This window comes from Lissotriton vulgaris, chromosome 8, assembly GCF_964263255.1.
Source record: "Lissotriton vulgaris chromosome 8, aLisVul1.2, whole genome shotgun sequence".
Classification (NCBI taxonomy): domain Eukaryota; kingdom Metazoa; phylum Chordata; class Amphibia; order Caudata; family Salamandridae; genus Lissotriton; species Lissotriton vulgaris.
The window spans coordinates 656,434,724-656,446,931 of NC_141696.1; the positions used below are offsets into that span (position 1 = coordinate 656,434,724).

General features: G+C 46.8%; 1 protein-coding gene across 2 annotated transcripts in view; it reads left to right on the forward strand.

The window, feature by feature from the left end:
• Nucleotides 1-12,208, forward strand: part of LOC147697852 (von Willebrand factor A domain-containing protein 5A-like) — a 522,842-nt gene that overhangs the window by 255,402 nt on the left and 255,232 nt on the right. For both annotated transcript variants that reach the window (XM_086934525.1, XM_086934526.1), the window contains exon 8: nt 9,839-9,927. In XM_086934525.1, the coding sequence (XP_086790651.1) occupies nt 9,839-9,927 (89 nt within the window). The remainder of the gene's footprint in view (nt 1-9,838; nt 9,928-12,208) is intronic.

Genomic DNA, 12,208 nt, shown 5'->3' on the forward strand with positions numbered 1-12,208 from the left:
GTATACACCTGCTAATTTCTGCTCGTCTGGGGAAAGGTTCAGAAATGTCTGCGCTACTGTGTCATCATTGTATATGTTCGGATTGTCAGCCCATAATACTGCTGACCGAGCTAGTTCTTGTTCATCCATAGAATTGAGTACGTGGTATCCTATTCGGTCTTGAAGCCTTTTATCAGTCTCTTGGAACTGGTGTTCCGGAGAATTCGGTTTTGTTATGCCAGAGAGAAAAACTCTCTTGCTTTCTGGACGAATGCCTTTCCTAAGGTAAGACCCCTTACCTACATACGCTATCGTGTCTGTAGTCTTTTCTTGTTCTTCAGGTTCTTCCTCCTCCTCGGAGGAGGCTTTTTCTTTCTCTTTTTCGTGTATTTCTATCACTGCTTTTCTTATTCTCTTGTACATACTGGCTATGCAACCCCCTTTATCATGCTTTCCTTCGGATATATTTTGACCCCACTTGTTTAGTCCATCTAATTCCTCCTGTTCTGTCTCCGGCCTGTCTCGTTCTCTTAGGCAATTTATGAAAAAACGTAATATATATGCTTGAGTGTCAACTTTCTGATATGCCATGGCATCCTTAATACTTTCAGGGTCTTTCCCAGTCTGAACAAAGTGATATATTCTATCTAGGTGCTCTTTCATTCCTGAGAATAACAGTAGGTAATCTGCAGCATGTCGTAAGCGTAGTGATGCCATCATCATTCTATCGTCTTTGCCGGGTACTGGATCATATCTGCAAACTGCAAGCGGTTCTTTGAGTATGTCAAGACGGGGTGATTTGAACGTGAAAGGACTCTGCATATCCCTAAGGTGTAATCTGTGTGTTAACGGCGGGGTCCGAAGACCCCCTATCGCACCTCCTGAGGCGGAAGCTTGGACATTATCTCTCTGTGGAGTCTGTATCTGTACTTGAACTTGTCTTTTAGTAGGATCAGGTAGAAGCGGTTTCGGTATATCAATTTTAGGTGCGGGAAGTGGTGGAGGTGGAGGAGCGATGGATGGGCTGTCGAACGGGGAAACCTGATTGCGGTAATGGCGGGATATGATCTGGAGGCGGGTTGCCACCCCCGTCACCGTCAGTAGGCGGGACGCGGACAGGCAGATTAGTGTAAGCGGGTGCTACATCCTCTAGATAGGAATTCAGAAATATGTCTTTAGTAGTCCTGTGATTTACTTTAGTTGGAACTAATGGTGGCGGCAGATTTTTCGGTATTTCTGACGTGGCCTCAGGCGAACCCTCGGCCACAAGATACATACCATTTACAAGATTGTTTCGTGCGCTGTCTATTTGTTCTGATTTTACTCGGATCCCTTCATTAACTAATTCGTTTTCCTGGGCTTTACCTGATTCTTTAAGTCTGTCCTCTCTACGGAGCGCTTTTTCCGCACGCTTATGTGATTCCTTACGCCAAAATTCTATGGCGTCCTTCTGAGATTGTCTGGCTTTCTTTTTCCATAGTGCTTCCTCTACCTTCATGATGCACTCTGCATCCCATGTTCCGGTAACAGGCCATCTGTGTCTCTCGTCTAGATGCTTAGTATAATCGGCCCATAAATCTAGATACAATATGGCATCTAAGCCATGCTTGTGGTACATAAAATTTCCAGGAGTGTCCCTAGGGGGGATAGGAATTTCTTCCTCTAGTATCCCTTTCCTAGTTCCTATCTGCTTTAACTTGTTGAAAAACGGCATCTTGTTTACTTAATACTGAACGCTCAATCCTTGCTACTAAATTCTGAATACAGCTAGTTATACAAGAATACAATAATGCACATTAAAACAGTCACACTCATACCACAACATTAATCACATGAAGGACATTTGAGACATATATGACTACCCCCCTATACCGGATGTACTGCTAAACAGCACAGATACACTGTCAGAGACAATGCAAAAACTTGAATAACTGATGTACTGCTAAACAGTACAGATACACTGTCTAAAACAGTGCAGACCGAATTTGTGTACCCAAACCCGTCTTGATACGTCCCAGCAATGGTACTCACCGGGAAGCACGGAAACAGAAGGCCTCGGAAAACTCGACTGGACTGGACCGGACTCGACTCAACTCGACACGTGGATACTTCGGAAACTGGTGGGCCTCTTGACACCTCGGACCTTGCTTCTTTCGGCTAGGCTCTGGTCGGGATCCTCCGCACTCCTCACCGCCTCGTCTGGGTGCTGATTGCAGTCTTCGTCACCTCCGTGGGCCAGAGGGAGATACAGGAAATCCTGCCGGTACGCGTAGTTTCCGTCTAACTGATGGCAGGGGACAGAGTTTGCAACGCACCAACCGGCGCGTGGGGTGGGGGAGGGGTCCCTATTCGGGCGCCAAAATGTCGTAAATATTTGATTTACCGTCTTAATTTCTATGCAGGTAAGTACTTAATCAATAATAACTCAATCGGAAAGAAAGAAACAGAGTCCGTGGTGTTAGAGTTCTTAGGGGTTTTATTCCTTAAAAAGGAATCGTTCTAGAACTGGATATCATGTTCCTGCAACCACGAGGGTTCAGGAAGGGATAGAGCAATATTTTATTGACAATACATAGCTTATATACTTAAATCACATCATAGAAGCCAATATAGTAGGCGTAACAGCTGAGAGAAGACAAGATAACAGCATTCACGTGGTAGTGATACGTAATCAGAAGGCGTGAACTAGAGGTGTGGGCTAGAAACGTCACATGTAAGTGTCACGAGTGGGTGGCACAAAGCAGAAATGTTGCAATGTCAGCAGAAATCTGAGGCTTGGATGCGCGCGCAGCTGCATGACGTGTGATTGACGTGGAAACTGGAGGGTGCAGGGGACTTGACATTTACACTGGCGGAAAGAGACAGAAGTCTGGCATGTCAGATCAACTCGTACTTCTATCATATCTGATATCTGATGTTTGGGAACCATATTATCTAAACGGAAAAGGTCTCTGGGGCAGAAGCTATTCTATACTGACTGTGAGTGCGTGTATAAGCGCCTGAGTGTCTACATGAGAATGCGAGGGGCATGGGCCTTCCATGGTAACAGGGGCTATGAATTACTTGTAAGGAGACAGTGAGGCCGGGCCCTTCGCCCTGCAGCTGGAAGGATGTTTACTTAAACTAGTAGGCAGGAATGTATTTTCGAGGAGCGGAACAGATAATTCGAAGGTTGAAGTCAGTCTTGGCAGGCAGCAGGCTGAGCTGAGCGCGGTGGGCCGCGCTGGAAGTAAGTCAGAGGTCACGGTTACAGAGACAGCCTGGGCTGAGGCTTTCAGAGTCAGAAGGCAGAAGGAAAAGGCTCGATGGCAGAATTCAGGGCCTACTTTGCCAGAGCTGAAAAACGTGTAAAGTACACTACAGAAAGACATTGGCATAGCATACTTAGGAACGGACTATTCAACCCATTCAGGGTGGGTCTGAAAGAGGACATGTTAACGTTGGACGCAAATGTATTTGCGTCTTCATAGCTGGCTCAGGAGGGAAGTTACATGCACTTTAAGCTGGTACATGGAGACGGTGGGGTACACGCTAGGGAACACAACTTGACCATAAAATTTATATTTCCTCAGCATCAGGCACCCGTTATCCTTCAAATTCTGCCAGGAGCCACTAAAAGTCTGAATGGCCACCCACTGCACCCGTAGTGAAGCCACAGAAAAACCCAAATGGGAACCATCCTGCAGGAACTGCAGAACGAAAAAGAGGTCAGCCACAGTAGGATCAACCTCCTTACCAGTACACCGGGCCGAAAAAGTCCTTTAATGTCTAGCATGAGAGAGAAGTGTAGAGGACCTACGAGAAGCCTGCAACGTCATAGCCTAATGGTCAGGGACCCCCAACCCCACTAAGCCCCGCCATTCAAACGCCAGGCAGTCAAGTGTAACTTCCTTGAGGTGCCCGGGTAGAGCTGGAAAAACTGATGGAGACCGACCACAGGAAGGACCCACTCCAGGTCACAAGTCAACAGGCCGATGAGAGGTAGCCAATTTGCACAAGGCCACTGGGGTGCAATCAACACCAAATCTGTGCCCGTTCCTTCATCACACTTGCCAGAAAGGCCAGGACAAGCAGAAATGAGGGAAAGCATAAAGGAGACCCAAAGGCCTAGGACAAGTCAAGCCGTCGAAGCGCAACACTCTGGCACAGCGACCCAGAGAACAAAACAGTTCCTCTTTGGCAATTCCCAAGACCACAAAAAGGTCCAGTTTCGGGAGGCCTCAACGAACCACCAACTGGCTGAACAAGCTGGAAAGTAGGGAGAAATCCTTGGACGATGGAATGTCCCTGCACAAACATTCTCCACCCCCGAATGTAAAGAGCAGACAGTCCCAGAACCTAGAATTGAGCCCATAGAAAAATGTCGCAAGCCACCAAGTTCAAGGACGTGGACCTGATCCCCTCCCTCTGTTGGCATAGGACTTCGCCTCCAGACTGTCTGTCTGAACCGCCACCATCTGACCCTGGAGAGATTCCTAAAAATGGAGCACAGCGAGCCAAATTGCCTGCAACTCCCTCCAGTTTGATGACATCTGAGAGTCCCTTGAGACCAGCAGCCCTGAACCTGTTCTGACGCCAGCCCAGCACCCCAACCGGATAGGCTGGCATCCGAAGTCACAACCAGCAGATGACATCAAGACCCTGGTCAGAAGATGATGCCACCAGGGAACCCCAGAGATCGCACCGAACCGAAGGACTACAATTCTCCGGATGTGGATTTATTAACATCGTCCGATCAGATTCCAGGCTGCCCTAACAGACTCTCTCCACCTATCCTCTCTGAATATGAATTATGCTCTTTTGAGGAAACATGGATAAATCTCTAGAAACACTGACAGAGACTAATAGAAGGACCCGTGGATCTTCATAGAGTTCTTTGTTTGTCTCTTTGCCTGATATCGACCACCAAGGATTGTGACAACACACCTTTAATTCTTGCAGCATCCTCCATTGACCATAGGTGATTCCGTCCTGCTTGCAGGGGAGTTCCCAACATCAGATAACCCACACTTCTGACCACTGCCATGAGTCCTTGTATGTGGTTCCCATTGGCCATTCTTCGAACTGCGAACTTTTCTTCTTTTTGAGCAGTACCTGGTATCCTGTTTTTTAACCTCCCTCGTACCTCCAAACGTATAAACTACAGTTTCCACCTTTGCAATGATGCATTTCTTGTGGCACTCCTGATTGAGGCACCCATGGTGCTGAAACGCGCGTCGAGAATTGACATCTCATAGCCACTTTTGCACTAATCCTTGTTTTTATGTTTCTAGTATTATAATTATGTATTTTTGATTGTTGTCATTATACTGTTTTTTAAACCACAATTATCAAACATGAATGTATAATACTCATTGTATAACAGATTTAATATAAAAACTATTATGAACATGCATCTTCTCCCCCTTTTAACAAATTTATGAATAAAATGAAACTTTGTATGTTTAACAAACTTGTTCTCTTTACACCGAGTTCTTTATTTTCAGTTGCTCTGTTTCTGATGAAAAAATGGTGATGTAATGTTTATCGATTGAACTGCCTAGGAATTTTGTTTACAATTTATGTTGCCGGCAAAGCCACCAGGAGAGAAGCTCCTGGATCTGGTCCATCAGCAGAGGAGACAACAGATTCTGGGCCCTGAAGACCACCCCACCAGAATCCAGTTGGCCTGGTCCAGAGCACCAGAAACACCACAGAAGCCAAATGTCTCTGAACCCTCAACCACTCCACCGCCCGTAGGGCATCCTGGGACATCAAGTCCAGAACCTGCGTCTGTAAGGAGACCAGCCAATGGTCGGACAAAGTCACAAGGCCCTCCAGAGTCTGAAAACGAGCCCTGAAGAAGAACATGTCCCGAGAGGGGGCCAAAGAAGATTTTTCCCAGTTCACCAAAAACCTGTGACCCTGAAGAAACTCCAAGACCCTCTCGACTTGAGCGAGAAACAGAGATTCCTCTGCTGCATGAAGCAAAAGACTGTCCAAATAGGGATGAATGAACACCCTTTCTGCATGAAGTAGAGCCATGAGGGGTGCCAGGAGAGGACTTGAGGCGAAGTGGAGAACACAAAACTGAAAATGGGCATCTCCTATCACAAATCTGAGGAAACGCTTAGAAGAGGTGGTGACCAGGACGTGAACATAAGCGTCTTCGAGATCCAAGAAGGTAAAAAAATCTCCCGGTCGCACCAGCGGAATGATTTCTTGAATGGTCAACATGCAAAAGTGAACAGCGCGAACCCAGGAGTTGACCCACTGCAGATGCAGCATGGGCCGAAAACCGTCCGTTATCTTCTGCAGCAAAAACAAAATTGAGTAGGCCCCTGTGCAGACTTCTGAAACCAGCATACTGCAAATGGCCTTCTTGGCAAGCAAATCCTTGACTCCTTCCAATAGTGTCAACCTTTGCAGATCGGCAGTCGGAGTCAGCCACACACCCATATTCGGAGGAACCTGCAAAAAATCGGTCTCGTAACCATGTTCCACAGTGTACAGGACCCAGCGATCCGAAAATTCCAGATGCCAAACTAGAAGGAAATGTCTGAACTGGCCTCCGCCCAGTAGGGAACCCTCCCGACTGTTATTGTCAGGGGCCCTTCTTGGCAGAACCTTTAGGAGTAGAGGCAGCGTGACTGGGAGATAAACGCGTCTGGAAGCGCCTCTTACGGAAAGACTGAATGGACTCGTGCTTTGGGGAAGACCTGGAGGACCTATTCCAAGGTTTACCAGAAGACAAAGCACCCTTCTTTGTAAGGCAAGGCATGCTTCCGCTCCTTGAAAGCCTTAGTAATCATGGCCGGCAACTGATCCCCAAAAAGCGCCTGTCCCTCAAAGGGCAATTTCAGCAAAGCCGCCTTCTCCCCAGGATCTAACTTCCATTGTTGCAGCCACAAGGAACACCTGGCTTCCACCAAGACCCCAGTGGACGTAGCCGAAGCCCTAATATCCGAAGAAATGTTGGCCATAGCTTTGCTTACTGTTCCATGGCGGCAAGGAGCTCAGAACACTCTGAACCATCCTGCACAGCCATGGTCAATTTATCAAAATCCTGCACCAAGGACTGGGCAGAATAAGCAAAAGAAAAGCTTGTCTTCAGAGCCAAGTTCTTAGTAGCAAAAGCCTTTTCAAGGCCAGAGTCCAGCTTCTTATCCGTAGCAGCGGTCTTGCAGTTTTACCGATCAGAGTAGCCAGAATCAAGTCCATCCGCACATGGTGGGGCAAGGGGTCATCCCCCTCCAACAAATACAGTTTCTGGAGGAAATGAGGGACCTGAACCTTGACCACCTCACACCATTCCTGCATCACCATCTCCCGAACCGGGCCCTGAAAAGGCATGCCCAGCCGGGAGGGTTTCACATACTGCAGAAAAAGTGACCAAACCGTCTTCACCTGGCTGAAAAGGAGGAAACCCTAAATTGTCCCACACATGAGCCAAAATGTCCGACATCTCATCCCTGGAGACATTCTTTCTGTCAAAGGAGGTTGAAGGCCCCTCCCCATCTGAAGGTGACAACTCAGCAACTGAATCAACCGTCCGAGGCTGGGAAGGAACAACCGGCAAAGGACGAGCCTGCAGGGCTTTGGAGACGGCCACCTCAATCATGCCCTGAACTTCCTCCCTGGACATGAGAGGAACGTCACCCCCATTTAGGCCCTGCACCCTAGGCCTCTCAGGGGAGCCAGAGACTCATCAGAGGAGGAAGAGGACACCACGTTGCACCTCTTAAATGACTTTTTGCAACCCATGGCAGCAGCATAATAACATTTCCCAACCAAGAAAACCCATATATAGTCCCAGAGAAATCCCGCCCTAAACCAATGAGGACACGGCAGGAAAAAAGACTCCGAACCAGAAATAAGGTAATCCGGCCCAAAAATACATTAAAAACATGATTCAACCCCTCCTACCTGTTCTCCAGGACCCTCTTGCACCAGGTGAGCCGGCCGCACTGCGACTAGGTCCCAGAACAACAGCCCCAGCCGACCAGCAAGTGCCCCGCCCTTTGTAAACAAGGAGACTCCAGAGGATCCTGCGCCGCCTGAACCAAAGACTCTCCGGCACCGCCACAGAGAGGAAAGACCAAAGGTAAATCTCACACTAGGGAGACAAAAAATAACAGAAGGTGGTGGGGGCAGGCTGTGGCTTTATAGGCTGAGGGTAGGTCTGGGCCGCTACCTCTGCATTCAAATCAGGCATGGAACCGGCAGATGTGAAGAAAGTGGGACGCTGGGAGTCCCAATGTTACAAACGTTATATCCGCCCTTGAAGGCGTATAGGTTGTTGAAGTAGCTTGCAGTGTCGTGTGATATTACGGTTTACGGTGTTTGCAGTGTTTTGCAGTGTTTGTACAATGGCATAATGGAGGTATTAATAAAAACACCAAGTTTAAACGTATCCTTTGTTTTATCAGGGTCCAGAGTGTGGGTCATTGGGCACTCGGCCATCTCCAGGTTAGCCCGTTGGGCATCGATCAGGAACCGGATGCGTGGATTCTCACAGACAGAGTTTGAGTGGTTGGGTCACCCAGGAATATGAACAGACGTGAGCACTCGCTAGCTACGCTGGGAACCCCCTCCCCCCCCCACCAACTGTTTGGTGATACATCTGGGGGTAATGACCTCACTACCTGTGGATGGACTTTATTGCTGCACATGATGAAATCTGATTTGGGGGAGGTCAGCAAGCGCCTGGGGCAATGTGAGGTCTGGTGGTCAGAGATCGTGCCGCGTAGGCTGTGGCACAGGGCGAAATCCTGCGAGGCGGTGGAGCGATCCAGGAGACGCGTCAACTGGCCAATTGACAAATAGAAATGTGCTGTGGCCGTTACAGATCCCACGCACCTCAGACTGGCTCAAGGACGTGGCGTTCTGCCATGGCCAGCTGTCTGAATATTGGGAGATGATGACCGTACAGGCTCTCCCTAGGGACATTTGGGAACCGGTGCAGAGGCAGAGCGATCTTCACTCCTACCCCCAGGTTCAGAATGGGCTCCCTCTGTCAGCCTAGTGGGTTGGTATACTGAGGGCGGGAACTACCTGTGATCAGGTAATGCGAGAATGCGCAGCCTACAAACATGCTCTTTTCCGAAGCCAGTGGCTACCTCTTTTATCACCCCTCCCAGCACCTCTGTAGCCCTTCCTCTGTTTCCCTTGATCTTCCCCCGGACTCTGTAGCGGGGAGCACAGTTTTAAAATTGGACACTAGAGCACACCTCGTAGATAACCGATTGAAACCCAGTGCTATTGATAATTGGAAGTTTAGGTTACTTTAATGTACTCTAATAACTGTTCCAATGGAAGCGTATTTGCAAGTGTTGCACTGTGGTATTGTTTGTACCTAATAAAAAGACAATGAAAAAAAAAATATTTGATGAATCTGGAATTTGTGGCCCAATTTGCCCCTTGTAATTCTTTGTTCAGCAGTCAAAATCTCCATGTGAAAGTAAACAGATCTTTGGTCTCATAACTACTATAGTGCTGGAACTGCTATTACCATCTCACTCCGAATTAAATGGCCCTATATAATTAGAGCCTTTGTGCATTTCATTCGCATCCTCCAACAAGAACACAGGTGCCTTGGGAAAAAAACCGAATGCACATGCTGGAATAGTGCACACCTCATTTGTTACATTCTCTGTGTTTATAGACGGTTCGGAGTGCTCTTCACCTATGCTAAGAGATTATTTATTTAACAATGTCACTCTGATCTCTGTCTATCTGGTCTTATCTTCCTGACTCCAGTGACATCACTTTGATCCTGCTGTTTTCTTCCTGGTCCTGAAACCCTAATACCAGCATGGTCTTTCTGAGCCCAACAACGGTTCTTAAATCATGTAACTTTGTTTTCCTGCTTCTCTCTTAGGAAACACTGCTGCTTCTGCTCAAAAGTTTGCCTCTTGGCTGTTTCTTCAATATTTTCGGCTTCGGCTCACATTTTGAATCTTTCTTCCCGTGAGTATCCTGTTTGGGAATGTAGTGAATCTGCTGAATTATTGCATGCATATAGGTAAAAGTAGTAGCGTTTTAGAGGGAAAACCATTCATGGAAACTTTTGTCTTCCTCTTTTGTTAGAAAAGGACAATAAATACTATTAGCGACAAGAGTGTGATAATTCCCTTCAATGCAAGCGTTCTTGTGACGGCACACACTAATATAAAATAACTAATTGCTAGCTTTTTCCAAGAGGGACTGGGATTATTATAAGGAAATATTGTTGACTCCATGTGTTGGTTGAAGGATTTGTCTAAAATAAGGTGAGATGAAGGCATATGAGTATTGCTGAGTAAGGAGTACAGAAAACCATACCCTACCTCAAACCATGAGGCGGCGCCATCCTATGTGAGTTGTTGACTGCAGCTGAATCCTCCTCTCATGCATGCCCCCAGAGGCTCCTACTTCAGATGGTGGTCTGGTGAGGTGTGTGTCCAAGTGGCAGGATGGCCAGCGACAGAGGCCCTTTGATTGTTGTGGCCTTACACCCCTGATACATGCCTGTGCTATGCGGTAAGTCGGAACACCTTTTCCAGCTGCATGGAGAAACACAAAGTAAATGTTACTTGTGGGGAAAAGCACTTATGCCGTCTGTCAATGCGCTGTGCACATATTTAGCAAAGAAGGCAGCATCTACATCTGGCACAGCGAAGGCTGTGAAATGGAAGCTTGAAAACCTGTTGAGCAGAATCGTGGGTGGGGAGGTGGAGTGGAGAAAAATGCTGGGCAGTCTTTTGTATGTGTAATGGCTGTCAAAGAAAGTGTGTGAGGCAATGTCAGAGCTACGTTTGTTCAAGACAACTGCTTTTGAGGGCATCACAATGCCTGGCGCTAACACTGAGCGCATTGCCAATCTGCGCACTTCGAGTTCCCTCACTGATCCAAATAGAATCTCAGATAGCGGAGATGAACACATTCGTGAGAGACAAGTTGACGATTTGAAGGAGGAAGCAGCAAGGCCTTTGAAGATAATGGTGGCCTCCACAGAAGATGACGCAGAGAGCCGTCACAGTAGTGATCATCCTGATGTTAGCAGACTACAGGGATGAGACTCTTGCAGGCTGCAGTCAAGAGGAAAATGGTGGTGTTCCACTAGCTCCTGCTTTTCCCTTATTTGAGCCGCAAGAATTTCAGTTGGTAAACTGGCGTAGTTAGAGGCAAAAAAATCTCTAGGTGGAGAAGGGCCTTGCTGCAATTGTGAATTTCTCAGTGAGGCTGATAGTGGATTTCTAGGGTAAGTGCTACAGGTTCTTGCAAGCAGATTATATCTGGTATGTTTTGTGGATAACTCGCCGTTGACACTTGGTGGTTGAAATGTTGTCTCTATTAGCTTAACTAGCTTCGGTTTGCTCTGGGTTCAAGTGACCTGGAATTATTGAACTAGTGGTCTGGCAGTCCTTCTCCAGAGCAGGAGCAGTTTTACAGAAATAATGGTTTGTTAGTGATTGCATTTTTCCTTTTTTTCTGCTACTGTTCTTCTTTAAGTCAAAGAGACCTATTGAGCCCTATTCTGTGAATTATGTTGTGTGAATACCGAATGTGGAGTTGTTTGTATTCTTATAGATTAAAGGTTCTTTTTAGTGAAAGGTGTGTACATATTAAGACAATTTTGTTTTTTACTGGGATGGTGAGAGTTGGATTTGCACAGATTTTATGACATTACTATATTTTCACTTTCTTCTTAGTGAATAAAAACAATTAAACAGTAGACCCAGTGGTGAGTGAGTGAGTGATCTGATGTACAAGAATGGCCAGATTGGGCCAACCTTGAAGGAAATAGTGAGGTATGCAAATTTGTGAGGAGGAGGAGTAATCAAAGCTGAAATGCTAGTAAGCGAATGCCTGCTATATGTTGGAGACAGTTGGTGTATATTGATGAAATGTACATGAATGCCTCTGGAATTCTGTGACTCCGCAATTGTGCTAATGTGGGGGAAACGTGTGGCAATGTATTTTGTGAGATACTGCCAGATTTCTATGATCATACTTGCCTTTATTTGGTGCAGTGTTTATGCAATGCACAAGATCCTGTAACTGGACAGTGTTGGACTACTCCTGGTTGAGTACACAAGGTGTAAATGTAAGATGAAGCGAATACCCAATATGACTGAGCCCTGGGGTATGAAGGGATTCCAGAGTTATAAAGTGGGGGATCTATCCCTGTGTGAGTGAGGCATGCATGATCTAATACTCTTCCATAAAACAGGCTGTGTCGCTTAATAATCGGAACAGAACTCATTAC